Source organism: Centropristis striata, chromosome 8 (genome assembly GCF_030273125.1).
Source record: "Centropristis striata isolate RG_2023a ecotype Rhode Island chromosome 8, C.striata_1.0, whole genome shotgun sequence".
Classification (NCBI taxonomy): Eukaryota; Metazoa; Chordata; class Actinopteri; order Perciformes; family Serranidae; genus Centropristis; species Centropristis striata.
In genome coordinates, this window is record NC_081524.1 from 33,195,724 (window position 1) to 33,213,319 (window position 17,596).

General features: G+C 41.3%; 3 protein-coding genes across 7 annotated transcripts; 1 reads left to right on the plus strand and 2 right to left on the minus strand.

Annotated features, from left to right (window-relative positions):
- Nucleotides 1–876: 876 nt before the first annotated feature.
- Nucleotides 877–2,443, minus strand: mdh2 (malate dehydrogenase 2, NAD (mitochondrial)). The gene has a single exon (XM_059339323.1). The coding sequence runs from the start codon at nucleotides 2,321–2,323 to the stop codon at nucleotides 1,310–1,312; it is 1,014 nt and encodes a 337-aa protein (XP_059195306.1). The 5' UTR covers nucleotides 2,324–2,443; the 3' UTR covers nucleotides 877–1,309.
- Nucleotides 2,444–2,487: 44 nt separating this feature from the next.
- On the plus strand, nucleotides 2,488–7,132 carry LOC131976334 (E3 ubiquitin-protein ligase rnf146-like). The gene is made up of 3 exons (XM_059339322.1): nucleotides 2,488–2,639; nucleotides 3,994–4,057; nucleotides 4,407–7,132. Exon 3 carries the CDS (start codon nucleotides 4,419–4,421, stop codon nucleotides 5,571–5,573), a length of 1,155 nt encoding a protein of 384 aa, XP_059195305.1. The 5' UTR covers nucleotides 2,488–2,639; nucleotides 3,994–4,057; nucleotides 4,407–4,418; the 3' UTR covers nucleotides 5,574–7,132.
- Nucleotides 7,133–8,646: 1,514 nt separating this feature from the next.
- echdc1 (enoyl CoA hydratase domain containing 1) lies at nucleotides 8,647–13,172 on the minus strand. 5 transcript variants are annotated; one of them, XM_059339572.1, is made up of 7 exons: nucleotides 13,144–13,172; nucleotides 11,209–11,284; nucleotides 10,381–10,556; nucleotides 10,102–10,244; nucleotides 9,716–9,768; nucleotides 9,500–9,580; nucleotides 8,647–9,393 (listed from the first exon to the last, which is right to left on the minus strand). In XM_059339572.1, exons 2-7 carry the CDS (start codon nucleotides 11,271–11,273, stop codon nucleotides 8,976–8,978), a joined length of 936 nt encoding a protein of 311 aa, XP_059195555.1. In that variant the 5' UTR covers nucleotides 11,274–11,284; nucleotides 13,144–13,172; the 3' UTR covers nucleotides 8,647–8,975. The 5 variants fall into 5 exon arrangements, with proteins under 5 accessions (XP_059195555.1, XP_059195554.1, XP_059195556.1 ...); XM_059339571.1 differs by lacking the exon at nucleotides 13,144–13,172 and adding an exon at nucleotides 13,016–13,048; XM_059339573.1 differs by lacking the exon at nucleotides 13,144–13,172 and adding an exon at nucleotides 11,728–11,741.
- Nucleotides 13,173–17,596: the final 4,424 nt, after the last annotated feature.

Genomic DNA, 17,596 nt, shown 5'->3' on the forward strand with positions numbered 1-17,596 from the left:
GTGTCACTAAAAACACAATAAATATTATGTTGCAACAGAACCATTTCACAACATTATAACTCAAAGCAGGAAAAGCACAGGTGTAAAAAAATAAAATAACATTGACAATAGCTTTATACCTTTAAGTGGCAGTCTGCAATTGAGCATGCACAAAGCCAAAGCCCTGGAACTGACTAATGCAACCATTGTTAATGCACCTTTGCTTTTCCTGCTTTGACAAGACAAAATGTCTGCTGTGAAAAGGGTTTATGGTGTAACATACAGTTACACTGAAAAATACAGGGATTTTGTCCACTGCAGCAAAAAAAAGTTTTTCCTTGCGTTATAATAATGTGCCGATTATAAGTTTTTGCTCAGCCCATACTTTGAATCAAGCAAAAATAAAGCTTCCCTATGACTCAAGTCTAAATTCACAATAGCGATGTTTTAGTGGTTTAGCATTTGCAGGGACATTAGGCAACTTTTACTTATTTTTTTGCAAAGAAGCAATAGTTTAAGTTGTATGCATTTGAACAACCAATATCTAAATTACTCAGTGCCTATAAAGGTCAAACTGATCCGTGGAAGGTCAGGGGTGGCTGCAGGCTTTAGTTTCAGCTAAACAGGAGCACACCTGACTCAAGTCATTCAAATCCCCTGAACTATCCTAACTGATTTGTTGTATCAGATGTGCTCTTGCTTGGTTGGAACAAAAACCTGCAACATGACTCTTTCATGGATCAGGCTTGACACCCCTGCTATAAGGGTTTTCAGTGAACCAGATATGAAATTTAAAATGAAGGCTTAGTGTCATGGAAAGAGTCATAAACATTTGGTCTCTGTTTCAGTACGCTGTCATATCAAATAATTTTTGTGTAACAAAAACAAGAATAATGATTTTAAAGCTAAATTGTTTATTGGTGGAGTACGTATTTTGCTCATCAGTCACATTTATTTGCATCAACAGGCATGATGACAGTATTTCCTCGTTCATTAAGCAGAGAAATCCCCCTTAAAAACAGGCTGTACATGAAAATATAGCATTTTTGTTTAATTTGACATTTGCAAAATATAGATAAGTCACAGTACAGTATGTACACAAATCATAAGTGCAAGATAACGCCATGCTTCGGCAGTTGAGTGAAATGATACATAGGAAAGATGACCTTGGTTAAAACCATTTTTTTCTGAATCAAAATAACCCTGCTGCTGAAACAAAAACAAACGGGAAACACTGTGACAGATCTTGGGATGTAGCCAGATGCCCTTTACGTTAAGACAGAACAACTTTTCAATCACAGCTGCTGTTTGTTTACAATTGACTAAATGTTCACTTCATTTTAGCCACAAAATCCTCGCCCTTCTTGATGGAAGCCTTCAGCTCATCCATGGCCTCAGCGACCAGCTTCTCCTCGAAGGCAGTCAGCTTGCCCAGCCCAAGGTTCTTCTCAATGCCATTCTTCCCCAGCAGAAGAGGTGTGGAGAAGTACTTGCAGTCTGTCTCCTCAGACCTGACGTAGCCACATTCCACCACACCTTCCTTTCCATTCATGGCGTCCAGGATGGAGAAGGTGAATCTGGCACCTGCATAGGCCATGGAGAGGGTAGCAGATCCAGCTCCGGCCTTAGCCTTCACCACCTCTGTGCCGGCCTCCTGGATCCTTCCAGTCAGAGCAGACAACTGGTCAGCAGGGAACTCCACTTTGGGTGTGCACTGGGAAATCAGGGGGATAATGGTCTTCCCAGCATGACCTCCAATGACTGGAACATTGACACGAGCTGGGTCAAGGCCTTTAAGCTCTGCCACAAAGGCGTTTGCTCTGACAATGTCCAAGGTTGTGACACCAAACACCCTGTTGGGGTTGTAGACTCCATACTTCTTCATGACCTCTGATGTAATAGGGATAGTGGAGTTGACTGGGTTGGCGATAACGCAGATCATAGCCTCGGGGCAGTTGCGGGCGCAGGCATCGGCCAAGGTGGCAACAATGGTGGCATTGGTGTTAAAGAGATCATCACGGGTCATACCGGGTTTCCTGGGCACACCGGCGGGGATGACCACGACTTCGCAGCCCTGCAGAGCAGCATCGAGCTGGTCGGGACCCATGTGTCCGGTCACCTGGGCCCTTGTCTCGATGTGGCCCAGGTCTGCAGCCACCCCGGGAGTGTGAGCGATATCATACAGGGAGAGGTGACTCACCAGGGGGCTGTTCTTGAGAAGCAGAGAAAGCGGCTGGCCTATGCCGCCTGACGCTCCCAGCACCGCCACCTTAGCGTTGTTCTGCGAAGAGGTGGACAGGCTCCGAGCCAGGCTCACGGTCGGTCTCACGGCACGGGCAAACATTCTTGTTTGTTCCTTGGTTTTGTTGCTTTAGTGAAAATAAAAACGGTGTAAGAGCCCCTCTCCTCTGTGACACCAACGTCCTCTAGCCACGAGTGAACAGGAAGACAGGATTTCTGTCATGCGTAGAGAATAAAGGTCGTGCGATGTTACGTCAGAAGACGTAAGCACGCAGTGTTACGTCGTCGTCTTTATCTGAGCTCCTTTTTCAGAGGAAAACAAAGCCAGTTAACATTGGAAGTCGGTGAATTAGCATTAGAAATAAGCGCCGTTACACGCATTGTAACTGCACACAAGATCAACACAGCAACATCTAACGGTACGGTGCCTGTGCAGTTGTTATATTGTCTCTGTCGTGAGAAAATGCCTCTCTTTGCCGTTTGTGTCGCCCTGCTAAAATAAGCTAGCGCCGTCAGATGAACTCCGTCTATTTGCTGGGTGCTGCCATCAGCCTAGCCACCGTTAGCTACAACAGGTCTTATTGTTATGATCGCTTCGGCAGGCAACACATCCTTCTGTACTGTTTGACTTGAATTTGTACTTGTGACGGCTTGCTTTTCAGTAAATGCTCAGTGTTTAACGTGAAATTAACTAGTTTGCTTTTAGACTGTCACAGTTTAATATGAATATTGGATCGTTAGCTGCTGATTTCACTCGAGTAACGTTAGCTGTGTTCATCATTAGCGCTGTCATAAGCCAGCTGGGTTAGCACATAAGTTAGCTGACACAGTCAACAGAGCAGCCCTTTGTTCCTCAGACTTCAGTAAACCCTTGGGTTACATTTCAGTCATAGCTAAGTGAATTAATGCCTACTTTTAGCTAATCCGTTTAAACATTAGGCTAAAAGGACACCTTGTTTGTCTCATGATGTTTTGTTGTAACAAATCGTCTCACTGTTAAAATAATCGCCTAACTCATTTTTTCAAGTTTTGCAGGAAACACAAAAAACTTCACCTAAAGTTTAACATGTGAGATTTATTGATCATTTCACTCAAAAGGATGTAACAAAGGAAGGCTATTGGCATAGTAATAACACTGTGTGTAAATTATGTAACTTAAGAGAAATAAATGACTTAGGCAATTTTTTGAACATACCTTTTGTTGACTTAATTAAGATATGGTAATACTTTATTTTTGAAGGTGTCTACATAAGAGTCACACAAGCCTGTCAGAAACGTGACATGACAAGTATCATGAGCATTAATGTTACTTCAAAGTGTCATTGTTCATGACACATCCCATGTCATGATTATGACAGGCTCATGTCACTTTATTTTGACTTGGGCATAATAAATCCGCTTAAGTGACACACTTGACATAGGCCATTATCTTAATGTAGGCGATTTTGTCATAGGTGGCCGGTGTCATGAGGAGATGATTTAGCATGATGATTAACAGTGTGACGATAAGCTTAATATTGTGTATCACAATTGTACCCTACTTTCAGGACAGTCTGAAAATAAAGAAATTTTATCTGCTTGTTTTTAGTCTTTTATCTGCTTGTTTTTAGATTTATTTTCTTATATTAGAGTGTCATTCTACATATCTCTTTTAAATGCTTTTAATGTTCTGTGTAAAGCACTTTGAATTGCTCTGTTGTTGAAAGGTGCTTTACAAATAAACTTGCCTTGCCTTGCCTAAAGACATTTTCACCGAGTGCTCTTTTTCTTTAGGAAGTGGCAAGCTTGAAGGTCCATCAGCTCTCCTAATGATACATCAGCATTGAGGCTACTTGAAGTAAGTATCAAATAGCATGTCTGTCAGCCTTGTTTGAAGTCACAGATGGCATATTGTAATATCATTCAATATATGTGTCTTAGATTGTCAACATCTTGGGACTGTTAGCTGTTTAGTGACAGTCCCAAGATGAAGACTGTTTTGACGGGGGAGTTAGTGTTAAATGTGATCCTGCCACCAGCAATAAAATAATAATTTTCGTAGCAGATATACATTACTGTAATTTTTGATTTGTGGACCTTAAACGACAACCATAATAATTATGAAAAGTGCTTTCTCTTTTTCGTACTGAATAGTACTGACTAACTTGTTCGCCATAACCATTATTTTCATTGTCTCCTTTCCTCAGTACTTTCCAAGGATGGCTAGTTGTGGGGAGGTAGACCACTCTGTTAGCTCCCTACCATCCAGTAAGAAAGGCAGCAACAGCGGTGGTGGAAGTGGGAACAGTGCAGAATCATCATGCTCTGGCTCCAGCAACTCATCCCCAGCCTTGTCTGTACCCGAGTGTGCCATCTGTCTGCAGAGCTGCGTCCACCCTGTCCAGCTGCCATGCCATCACGTCTTCTGTTTCCTGTGTGTGAAGGGAGCATCCTGGCAAAGCAAACGATGCGCTCTCTGCAGACAGGAAGTACCAGATGACTTCCTGGAAAGGCCTACACTTCTCTCTCCGGAGGAGCTGAAAGCATCGGCGGGAGGTCGTGGCGGGGCAGCAAGTGATCACGCCTGGTATTATGAAGGTCGTAACGGGTGGTGGCAGTATGATGAGCGAACCAGCCGTGAGCTGGAGGACGCTTTCTCCAAGGGCAAGAAGACGGCTGAAATGCTGATTGCTGGGTTTTTGTATGTAGCCGACTTGGAGAACATGGTGCAGTATAGGCGCAATGAGCACGGTCGTAGACGTAAGATGAAGAGGGACATTTTGGATATCCCCAAGAAGGGAGTGGCTGGACTGCGTTTGGACGCTGAGGGTGTTAGTGGGGCAATTGGGGCAGCCGGTCGAGAGAACTCTGCTGATGGGGCTGATACCACAGTAGCAGGTGTACAGCAGCAGGTTACAGCTATCCCCTCTACTGTTACAGCCCCTCCTGCCAGACCTCCCACCTCCCTGGGTGGTCAGCCTGGCAGCAGCAGCAGCCCCACTCTGGAGGATGCTCTCTCCCAACTGCAAATTAGCCCCAGGCCCACACCTGCTCACGAGCGGTCTGAGGCTGGGGAAGGAGAGGAAGAAGACGAGGAAGAGGAGGCCTCACCCTCCAGGTCCTCTGACCCTCACACCTCTGTGGACGAGTCTGGCTCCGGAGACTGGAGTGATGACGAGGAAGAGGAGGATGAAGAAGAAGAGGGGGGAGATGGAGAGCGTGTGGAGCCCTGGGAGGATAGGCCACGGAGGCAAAGACTGAATCCAGAGGACAGAGCCCCTCCTGGCGCAGAGTCTGCCTCTCCCCCTTCTTCATCCAGTAGCAGTGGAAGGTCCAGAATGCCTGATGGTCAGTGTACAGTGACTGAAGTGTGAAGTCAATAATGATACCATCATCACCAAATGGCTATGTTCCATTTCATTAATTTATTCCTCGCTGTATGCTGTCGTTCACTCTGTCACAGATCCAATGTGGGTGGATTGCTTGAAAAAGAGAAATTAAGCATAACATACTCCATGTTTTTCACCAAACAACTCAAATTTGGTGCCTCTATTTGGCTCACAATTATCTGAAAGTATCACTATTATTTGTCAGTTTCTTCCAATATATAGAGAAATGTTAGTTTTATGTTCTAGCACTGAGACAGGAGGCACAACTGGGTAATGAGTCAGATGGATACAGCATGTTGTTGTGAGCCATGATGTATCATAAGTAACTATCCAGCACATCATATTAGTTAACAGAATTTGTTGTTCAGCTGCCATCAATCTGCTCACTTTTTGCCATTTGGTTCCTGGCATATAGAGAGTTCTTTTTCAATTCCACAAACATGAGTGAAAAAGGTTAAAAAAAAAAAAAAAAAAGACCCAGAGGGTTTCTGGGAGTCTGAGCCAGATCTGTGACGTTGGAGGGAGAAAGCATAAATGGGGATGTTACTCCTGGAAATGGAACTGTGTCATTATCATTATCATGAACAGCTACATTCTAATCATCTACACTTTAACTCTCTCAGCTAACATAGCACACAGAAATGGGCTTGTTAGAGCTCAAGTCATGTGACTTCTCTTGCAAAGAATTTAATCCTTGATAACTTGTTCCCAATCTCCACTCTACCTAAATGATTTCCTTACTACAGATGTAACCGATTATGAAAGCTTACCTTAAAAATTATGAAATGTAGCTGTTAACTTTTGTGTCATTTCAGAGCAGATTGTGGTGTGAAGAAAATCTTCAGGTTGTTTAAAGAAAGAATAAGGAGAAGTACTTTGTTAAGAAGCAATGTGTGGATTTTTTAATTTCACATTGAATGTGTGACATCATTCAGGAGCCCACAGGATTATCTGGCTACTTTGTCTTTAATTTCAGTTCTTCTGCTTCTAAAATTGGTAATTACAAATTCTGTTTTAAATGTGTGCATAAAAGTACAGTTATTTTAATCTTCCCAGCGTTAAACAATTGGCATTATAATGTGAAGTATCAGTGTTTTCCCTTCAAAGTGAGTGAGGTCTCTGTAGCCTCATTAGTATTCTTATTGTCCCCGACTAAAGTATTCTCAATTGGTGTGTTTCTAAAGTTTTGTGATTTGCATGTTTGAAGAGAGAGTTATTTAAACACTACTGGTTGACAGGATGATGAGGATTGATATTTTTGGGTTGAGTTTGAGTAAATGTTTTTAATTTGTTTGCTTTTTGTGTTTCTTATGGTTGTAAATCTGTATGATGTCTAAGGCAGTAAGAGAACAAGAACATGTCATTGCTATTGGCCGTCCTGCAGAGATTTCAAGTTATGTTATTTTTATATTTCTTACATGCTTACATCATCAGCTCAGTCTTTCCATTCTGAAGAATAAAGTGTAACAGTTTTTGCTTGGCAACTTTTTTGTTACGTTGTTTGTAATTTAAGAATAAATTGTGTCATTTCATCTTAAAACGAATCTTTTTGTGCTCGTCTCTGATTATTGGTGTATTCTTTGGCTTGTTTTTACTGTGCGACAGGGTGCATGCCAGTTTGTTCTTTCTTTAAAATAAATGTGTGTTACAATGGGCCCATTCAGTCCTCCTTATGCAAGATTTCACCCCTCTTTCTCCACACTACCACCTCAAGGGTGGTAGTGTGGAGAACAACATCCAAAAGTAGACTACATTATGCAGATGAGCTTATCCAAGAATTTGAAAAATCAAGGTTGCCATACATGGCTATAAATGCTTCATCAAATACACCAAAAAGATGCAATTTAATACATAAAGCCCACAGTATGCAACACAGACCCTCCTTTCCTGTCATTGGAAACCAGAAACAAGTGAGTGCAAGTATGTGCTGCATATCATAATGAGGCCAACTCTTGACTGTCCCTCACTCACCTTGTAGGTGTTTAGTATTCTGATCACAGCAGCTATCAGCTCTCCAGCTGGGTGTCTGGCCAGGAAACATGACCTCTGGAAGGGGAACAGGAGATAAAGGTCTGGCATCCTCCAGGGATCTGTCTTGTTCTTTACATTTCACCCTGTGCACTTATGTACTTTTGCAATCTCTCGCTTGCTCATTTTAAATGTGAAATGAAAATAAGCTACAAATTGGTGCCAAAGCTAACAAAAATTAAGTATGCACATTTCATTTTTAATTTAGCTCTGTGCCTCTGCATCTTTCCACGTGCATATGAGAGCCATTGTGCAGCTGAGTACTGAATATCAGCCAAATAATGCCCTCACCTTCAGCTACAGTAAGAATCTGCCAGAAGAACAGAGACAGAGAGCAGGGTGATCAAGGTGGTCACGTGACACAAGCAAAGAGGAAACTGGAGGATCAGCTGCACTTATCTACAAAACTGATTTAGAGAGGAAAGAAGTGGAGCAGTATTATTCTCAATCATGCAGACAGATGCTGATGCCTCATGCTTGTTATAGCTCATCAGTATCTATTTGTATGCTGCTGCTATCTGTCTGCTTCAGTCCGGCTCAGCCTTGCATTAGCTAATCATTACCATAACCACATTTTCAGGAGACCTGATGTTCATTTTCTTGACTAATGGGGACAGAAAAGATTTGGATAATGGAGAATGGAGTGTTTTTGATACTTGTTTTCATCCATACTTAAAATATGAGACCAAAATACCCATGGAATTATACAGCACATCCACCGTTTTACAATTATATTTACATTGAGGGGTCAATGCTACACGCAATAAGTCTTCATATACAGGACCAGAGTATAAATAAAACAAACTAATTTCTCAGGTCAGCTGACACTGCACCAAAACTATAAAGATATCAGATCTAAAGCCATAGATAAAAACTCTCCTGTTGTCTTGGGGTTAGGGTTTAGAAACTGAACTCGGCAGATACAGAGGCCATCACACTTTGTATGGGTCACAAGTGATAACTGAGAAGGATTGTTTTTGTATTAGTATATACATTGTTTTAAGGAAAATCCAAATCATTCTGCCATTAAAGTATGTGACAAGGATAGATTTATAATTATCAGTGTATTAGAGGCAACAGCGCAGCTGATTTATTGAAATGATTAAGTTTGTAGTCCTAACAAACAGAGAAGCTTTTATCACATGCCTCTACATTCCCAGAGTCCACAGGTTAGACACAGCATTAAACTCCTTACATGAAGCACTTGTACATGTCTTCAGCACACCAAAGAACTAACAAACTTTATTGTTTTCAATCAAGAGTCAGTCTGTTGCAGTTCTCCTCCACACACTTCCCAAAAATACCCCAGTTGAACACCTTGACTGATCTGGAAATTTTTAGGAAAGTGAACACAGACACTTATCTGTGTTTGGACTTGCTGGCCAGAGCCTGCAGGTTAGCTGGACCACCCCACACAGTCCCAAATACATCCCTCTCAGTCCTCAGAGCCTCTGACAGAGGGAGCTCTCTCCCTGACAACACTACCTTCTTCACAGCCTGGATCACAGGGGCGGGTCCTTTTGTATAGCGACTGAGCCAGATTTCAGTCTTCTGTAGTAGAGTCTCTGCACCCTCCTCTGCCAGAGGGACCTCCAGAACTCCGTCTGCCAGTCCAATCTGCAGGCCAAGATGGGGATCCACTTTTAGAGCACCACCAAGCAGCTTCAGTGCATTCTGGCTTCCAACTATGCGGACAAGTCGTGCGGCGCCACCCCAGCCTGGGACCAGGCCCATGTGTTTATGGACAAACTGGATCACACTGCCAGATGCCATTAACCTAGTACAGGGAGATGACAGACACAAGTTAAATCATTAGCAAACATTTAAATGAAACGTGAAAGTGTTTAGTTATTTTCTTTTATTCACTTGCATTAAAACAGTACCTGAAATCACAGGCAGTGGTGAGTTCTGCACCTCCTCCCAGCGCTCTCCCCTCCACCAGAGCAACAGAGATCAGAGGCAGCCTGCACTGAGAAAACCATTCTGTCATCATACTGTAGTGCACATTATATAACTCCTTAAAGCTCAGACTGGTTGTTGCTGATTTAGTCTGCACTGATATTTACCAAAGTAGTAGAGAGGGAAATGAGAGCCCTTACCTGAGGAGCCTTGTAAGAGCATTCTGCATGAACATACACATCTTCATCCCATCCTACAAGGCAAAATAAACATCATATAGAGATCTTCAAAGCAGAGTGACTGCAGCAGTGTGCAGATAGTCATAGCAGAGAGATTCACTCTACCTATTTAAAAAAGGGCTTAAAACTTTTCTGTTCAGGGAGGCATTTTAGGTTGTCCCTAGATGTTTTTATTTTGTCTCTGCATAATGTACTTTATTACCCGTGTCTTTTTTTTTTTCTTATCTACTGCTGATTTTAATGAGTTTCCTCTTTCTTGTTCTGGTTTCTGTAGCACTTTGAGATTTCTGTATGAAAAGTGCTTTACAAATAAAATGTATTATTATTATTATTATTATTATTATTACCTGTGGGTTAGAGATCGCCCTGACAGCGTTGAGGTCCGATCCAGAGCAGAAAGTTCCGGTGGCACCGTGAACAATGAGGCCTTTACCGTCTGTCCAGCTCTCCAGCTGGCTCACCCTCTCCTCCAGATCCACCATCATACTGCCTGGTCAAATTCAAAACAATAGATTCATTTGAAGTGTAATTTTTTTATGTTTTAGTACAACCGATTATGTGCAAATGAGTTTCATCCTGAGAGAACCAGATCATTCTGAAATTATACAGTGTTAAATGTACCTTACCGGAGAAAGCATTCATGCGGGAGGGGTAGTTGACGGTCAGCACAGCTATGCCAGACTCCTGTTTGAGCAGGTCGATGGAGCCTCCAGGAAAGGCCTGCAGCTTCTCTCTGATCTCCTCTGGGTTGAAGCCGTGGACGCTTGAGTACACACAGGCCCTGCTCTGTCTCTGCAGCAGCCTTGGAGGAACAAGATTTGAAAAGTTTAATCAATATCGAGATGCAGGCATTACAGAAGGTTAGAAAGATGGGATTTATTTAAAATGGATGATACATTTGACTGCTACAGCAATATATATACACTTTATTGGTACATTGCCAGTAGATTTTATATTACATGAATGTCTTCTGTCTTTATCCTCCACTGTTGTTCACATGATCAAATGTGTGCCATGATAAATTCATTCAAATCAAACTGAATACCCTTATGTGTAATTGTAGTATAAACAAATGGCAAACAAAACAGCCTGTTGTAGCTCATACTGCTGTTGCTAGGGAAAAGTCATGCTTACACTCACAAACAGGAGGAGGATGCTTTTAATACACTCTCTTAACTTTCTGTAAATGTGCCTGAAGGAGGCACGGTACAGAGCCACACAAACAAACTTGTATGAATGAACCATCTCCGCTTCTGACTCATTGTTGTCGTCAGAATCACAGTAGTTGTCACTTTTATAGATCTGGCATTTCACAAAGCCCAGCATCTCAGAAATGCATTCTGCTTGTTAAGACTTGATTTGTGAGTGAATAATGTGGGTTCAACTCGTCGACTTGATGTTCCTTTATTTATGACTTTATTAACTCTCAGCAGCATTGTGATAAACTTCCTCACCTGGCCAAGGCGCCACAGCTGCTGCCACTCCTCAGAAGTTGTCGCCTCAATGCACACAGTACCATCCTGCAGCAGTCTGGAGACAGAGAAAAGTGGGATAAAATACTCACTTTTGCCCCCATTGCGTCAGACATATTACTTTATTAAAGAATTGTGGGCACATATGAGTGGGGACACAGTTTAAGTACTGGGAGCACTACCCAGATACCCTGCTGACAGAGAGACCAGCAGCAGTGACTGTTTTTACTACTGATTTTGTGGATTATGACAGACTCCTTTCAAAGCAGACTTACAGTAAATATGAACAATACCATCACAATGAAACTAAAGCAGCTAAATGGAATTCAACCATTAATGATTGATAATTATAATTAATTATTTACACCGTGCTATTGTAATTTATTTGGTACAAATGCTATAAAAATAGCTATGTAAGCTATGAAAGAAGTTAAGCCACTCTTGTTGCCTGATTAGGGCACAACACAGTTTGTGACATCACATAATCAGCTTTCATCTGACCATTTGTCCAGAGTAATTAAAAAAACGTGTGGCTGTTTGAGGCTTTTAGTCACGATGCACGAACAAACGAGAGTTGTGTTTCTTTTAATTAACTGAAAGAGAATTTAAAAATGCCAAGATGGTAATGTAAACTGGGTAAAAAAAAAGATGAGTAGAAAACATTCTTAGGTAATGACCACAGTAATTCTGGCTTAATTTAATTATTAGTAGTAAGCCAGATTTTTTTGGCCCTGTAATTATTTCAATCATCTGTATAAATTCTACAAAGAAATACGAATTCAGTGCTTTTACTTTAAAATAGTTTTTCATGTAGTGCATTACTTAGTGATTGTTTGTTAATATGTGTGTAGCTGAGCCAATATGTTGTTCATTTTATTTCTATTTTTATTTATTTTTGTGAACATTCTCAAAACCTGTGTGTGATATTTATTGTTTGTATAGTTATTTAGCTGAATGTCTGTATGGTTCCATTTCACCTGTAGCATAGGGGGACCTTAATTAGGGGTGCACGTAAACATGAGTGACGTAGGCAGAGACTCCCGGCAAAACTCCTGAAGCTGTTGTAATGGTAAGAGGTGTGTTGGTGCTCTTATCATATTATTTAAGCTAGCTTGCTTAAAATACTACTATAATACCGCTACATGTGTCCTCAGTTTTGTATGTAAATTGTATAATTCGTTCTAAGTAATATTCACTAAACCAGTTCATTGACTATTAGTTGAAATTTCCAAGTAAAATGTAATTGAGGGACATCAGTGAATCTGCAATCTACTTGTGTATATATATATATTTTTTTTTAAATAAGTGGTTCTATTAAATAAATATTACCACGAAACAGCCTGAGTAAAGATTACAAACACTTTCTGTGTGGAAAAACGTGTCTAGCTTTTTTTAAGTAAATGTCACTCCAATTTGGTGCAATTTGGTGAACTTTCCACCAAAAAGTTGGTGGAAAGTTCAGACGCCGTTAAATTGACCCAAAAAAAAATAGTCAAAACCCTCGACAGACTGCTAAAGTCACTGGACAGGATACGACTTTAGGGTCTGTAATGTATTTTTATTTTTTTTATTATTTTTTTTAAAATATCATTAAGGTCTCAATAATTCTATAGTTGAAACCACGGCAATACGGAAGCAAACTAGCTACACGAATCATTGATAAGTAGCCTCTAAAAAAAAGCACAACTGACGCAAAGTTTAAATTATTTCACAACCTATTGTTTTGCAGTAACCATTGAATGCTATTTAAGACATGAATGTCATACGAGTATTAAGTGTCTCTTTCTACCTTTATACGTGCGCATATGACGACCAGCGGAAAAAAATCTTCATAAGACATTCTTGGTTTGGCATCATAACATATTCAAACCATTTACCAACAAAAAAGCTAGTACAAACCACAGGTACAAACCTTACCTTTTGGCAGTCGTGTGGTGTTACTCTGAAATTCGTCCCCCCGGATACTAGAGCTCTTCGGAAGTAGATAATGGCAACACACACATGTAGTTCCTCAAGGTTCCCACAGGGGGGCGGAATAATACTGCCATGCAGCGTGATTTGACATTAATTTGTCAACTCTTGGGTTGAGGCAAATATAGCCGTTAATTATGAACTTGTAAAAGGGGGCCAAATACATGTTATGAAACACTCTATGAGCTTTAATTTATTGTTCAACGTGAACTGTAATATTACCCATCATTGGTCAATGTACTGCACAGAGAGGTCTGCTCTTTGTCTGTCACAAGTCTGTAAACACAGTATACTGAGGAACTGCTCTGCAGACATGTCCTTATTCAGTAGTATTGACAGAGGGCTTTAAATAACAGCTACGAGTTAGTCAGTTAGCGTTGGCAAAGGCGACTGACAGTTATATTAACGTAGCCTATTGTCAACTGAAGCTTTCATTGTTCTACTGTGTCTGTGTGAAGGAAAACTGCTAAATAGGAGGGTTTTTTTGATTCAAGCCCTAAAACACCTCTTTTCTTGACATCAGTGAGCTGGCTGAGACTTAAAGGTAACATTGCTATGTCAACATTGTGTCAAACACAAATCTGCTCTGATATTTGCTTTCATGTGTGTCCAAGACAAAGATAAATAAAGGGTTTGGAATAATGTCAAATGTGAGGGATTGGATTTAAACATCTTTCTATCTTTGCACTTTTGCCATGCAAAAAACATCCTTAGAAGATATAGTCCATCTTGTTCAACTCCTCCAAGAAACATGTAATAGCAAACCAAGAGGGACTACCACCTGTCAACAGGGCAGTAAAAAGGCAGACATAAACTACCACAGACTTGTAGGCGAGTTATTAAAATAATTCAAGTCTAACCAAAGATTTGTAACGATTTGTACAATTTTATTTGTGTATAAAGGAGACAGCTGAAAGGTCAGATGGGAAATAGTGTTCAGCGAGTAAAACAGGCATAAACAAACAAGAACAAGAGGATGATATAAAGAGATGTGCAGGAAAAGGAAGGAAGATGTGCCAAAACAGAGGGAGGCTAAGACACTTCCTGTCCTGTGGTCTGATCTATGGTTACTGAGAGCATAAATCCTTCACTTCTATCCACATCCTCGACCACTAGTCACAGCCCTGAACAAATATGTGAGAAAAAAAAACACTGAGCATGAGACATGCAGACTTAAAAGCTTAAAACAAATGTAAATGTAGCAAAACAATGTGTCATGCACTGTAATCACACCAAAACCCATCAGTAACCTAACATCTGTATGTGATCTACTTCAGAACATTGTTCCACAATTCCACAAGGATTAACTAGGGCTAGCTATATACTGTAAACTACCATTTAAAGTGCAGTCATTTACTTGGATTAGCCATGTAAGACAGTAGCAGCATTGTTTTAGATTTCATCAATAGATTTTGTGTGTAATGGCCACTCAGGGGTATTTTTCCCTAAATGGAAATTCATTCATGACTGTACTGCAAGCATAAAAGGTCATCAACAAGGATACAGTGTACCGCATCCAAGACTGCAATAGACTTAAAGTCCATACCTCTCCGGTCTATTTAAAAGTGGGGAAGGAATTCAAAAAGGTCGGTGGGACTCATCCCAGGCAGGCATTCCAGACACGCTGACTCTCCTGCTTGCTCTGTACAGTACTGTCAGCTAGGTCAGCTAGCCTGCACCCTGTCTCTAAATATCACTCTGTGAAGTGCAGCACCTGGAGGACACGGTGGCTTAGTGGAATTTGCATGCATAGTCGTCTCAAAGTTGTTGCCTCCGAGTCACTAATGGTAAATTTGTGTGTGTGTGTGTGTGTTAGGCCCAAATCTTTTTGAAACTTTAATTCCCAAACCGTTATCTCACTGTGCCTGTCTACTTCATTCATCATCTGCTCAGCGCTTTCAGTCATTTTGATTAAAGTCGGCCCTGCTGCTTTATGATATGTCCCGATATCAGTGATGCTGCCACAGACTCCAGCTGATAATGGAGGCCTGTCTGAAATTTCAGACTGGCTAATAGGGGGAGAGAGAGAGAGATACACATTTCACACATTTGTCTATATGCATGCACAAACATTGTTCTTTGTATGCTGTGTGTGTTTCAGTGTGTGGTTCTGTGTGTGCTGCATGTGGCCTCTAAAGTGATGCATCAGTGCACTGATCGATATGCAGCTGTCTGGGGCTCCACAGGAAGTCAGGAAATGCGCTGCAGTCAGCATGGCTCTATACCAACTCACCAAGATAAGAACACACACACACACACACACACATACACACACACATCAGATAAGTGCCAGTTTGGGTCTATTTCAGGGCAGGTTGGCAGGTGCCAGAGACTCTCGGGGGCCTGGAGGTTTCCTGTGAGGGGTGTAGGGAGGTCAGTGGAGCTGGAGGGCAGAGAGCCAGGAGACACTGGACGACCAATGAACACTTTTCCACAGCAACTGTTATGTGTCTGCAGCCATGGATGAATTACTGAATGGGCCTACCGGGCACAGGCCCAGGGACCCAAAGTGTCAATGGCGGTGCTGGCCTTTACCTGCAAAATACGACTTAAAGAGACACCTACTGACTGGGTTCAATTTTGAGATGCAAAATGACCACAAACAAACATAAAGTGAAAACAAAGAGACACAGAGAAACTGCAAAGAGATACAAAAAGACACAACCGCCCACAAAATGACTACAAAGATGCAAAAAAAGACCAAAAAGTGACACTAAATAACCACAAAGAGAAACAAAATGGTAACAAAGAGGCCCAAAGCAACTGTAAAGAGACACAAAATAAATATATATAGGAGTAAAACAGCCACAAGGAGACACAAAATGACCACAAGAGACACAAATCAACTACAAAAAGGTGCAAAACAAGCACAACAAGACACAAAATGACTACAAATAGACACAAAACAACAACAACAAAAAGAGTTAAAAACTACCACATAGTCTGTGTGTCTCTCTCCCACAGTGAAGATGTTTGGGCTTTTTGCATGTCCGTCTCAGAGGCCCAATGTCTCATAATCGGCTCATGTCTGCAGCAACTCACAATACACAATCACTGAAAGATCAAATGGAGCAATTCTATGTAATACATGTAAACCTAAAACTACCAAAACTAGTATATTAACAACTGAAAAGCTTCAGAACCATTCCTAAGGTATCTTGGTTGACATAAACGAGAAATATTCTGCCAAGATTTCGTTAATAAGGAACCAAATATGACTAGCAGTGGACATGATGCTAATGATGGCAAAAAAGCTTCCTTGTAGGCCAGTGAGGCTTTACCATTGTGTACTATCTAGCAGCTAGCTTCACCCTGCTTGTAGTGAAAACAAACAAGGCTGTGAACGCACAGAAAGCCGCAAGATAAAATATAGCACCGACACTAGTAGTCAACAACCAAAAGCGCAGAACTGAAATTAGAATTCCTGTGCATCTGGAATGAGTGAAAATTGTATCTGAGTTCTTCTCCTCAAGACTGTAAGAGGATGAGAACTGGAGGAAGGACCTGCTTTGGTCTACACAGATCACATCAAATCAGATCATGGCCTCAAGGTGTTGTGTGTCTGTGAATAACAAGCTGTATACAGCAGTCCGATTAGACTCCTGTGTTCATTGTTTGCATGATAAAATACAGATTACTCCATAAATTCTTTCCAGTGTTATTGTGTTTCAAGAAGCACTGGAATCAAAACAGTTAGTACTGGTTATATAATGGTTTCAGCATCTGGAAACCTCTAGACTTGAGCACAGGCCAGTACTGGGAATCCACGCTCCTACCCAGCCTTGACACGGGAAAACAGTGTGAGACAGCCAACACAGCGCTAGGCTAGGCATCAGGAAAGGATGACAATATTTATATTTATATCAGCGCCAGGGTAGGATTTCTGGCACCATAACATTGTTGCACCTGTTATTTCAGTCAGCCTAGGGTGCCAGGTTTCAGGGTGAGGGGTTAGGTGTCTGTCCCTCTCAGATCTAAGGATGTGTATGGTTGTGTGTGTGTCCCCTGGTATGTTTATGTAAGTGAATGGGCGTGTGTGTGTGTGTGTGTTTATAGGTGCAAAATTGATTCATTTACCGGATAGTGCAGTGGCATTATGAAATCTGGGTATTTTCATGTTGTAGACACAGTACTATAGTGTTACATCCTCACATCAAGCCAACCACACAGATTGATAAAAAGGAATGCATAACATTATTATGGAGAAAGACATACATGCATAAAAACACACACGCACACTATGAAAATGATGGACGGTCCCTCTGCTGCTGTCATGTATCTCTGCAGCCATCAGTCACAGGCAGAGATCACAGTGTTACCAGAGATGTCAGCCAACAAGATTGAAGGAGCCAGACAGTCATTTGGTTCTAGTGCTTAATCTCCATGAGTGGAACGGTCA

Bases quoted from the DNA above. Each gene is read 5' to 3' on its own strand.
- mdh2 (XM_059339323.1), bottom strand. From the start codon at position 2,323: ATGTTTGCCCGTGCCGTGAGACCGACCGTGAGCCTGGCTCGGAGCCTG.
- LOC131976334 (XM_059339322.1), top strand. From the start codon at position 4,419: ATGGCTAGTTGTGGGGAGGTAGACCACTCTGTTAGCTCCCTACCATCC.
- echdc1 (XM_059339570.1), bottom strand. From the start codon at position 11,342: ATGTCTGACGCAATGGGGGCAAAAGTGAGTATTTTATCCCACTTTTCT. The intron at 10,245-10,380 runs GTAAGGTACATT...GAATTTGACCAG, and splicing joins CCGCATGAATGCTTTCTCCG to GCAGTATGATGGTGGATCTG. The intron at 9,581-9,715 runs GTAAGGGCTCTC...TTCTCAGTGCAG, and splicing joins GCTCTTACAAGGCTCCTCAG to GCTGCCTCTGATCTCTGTTG.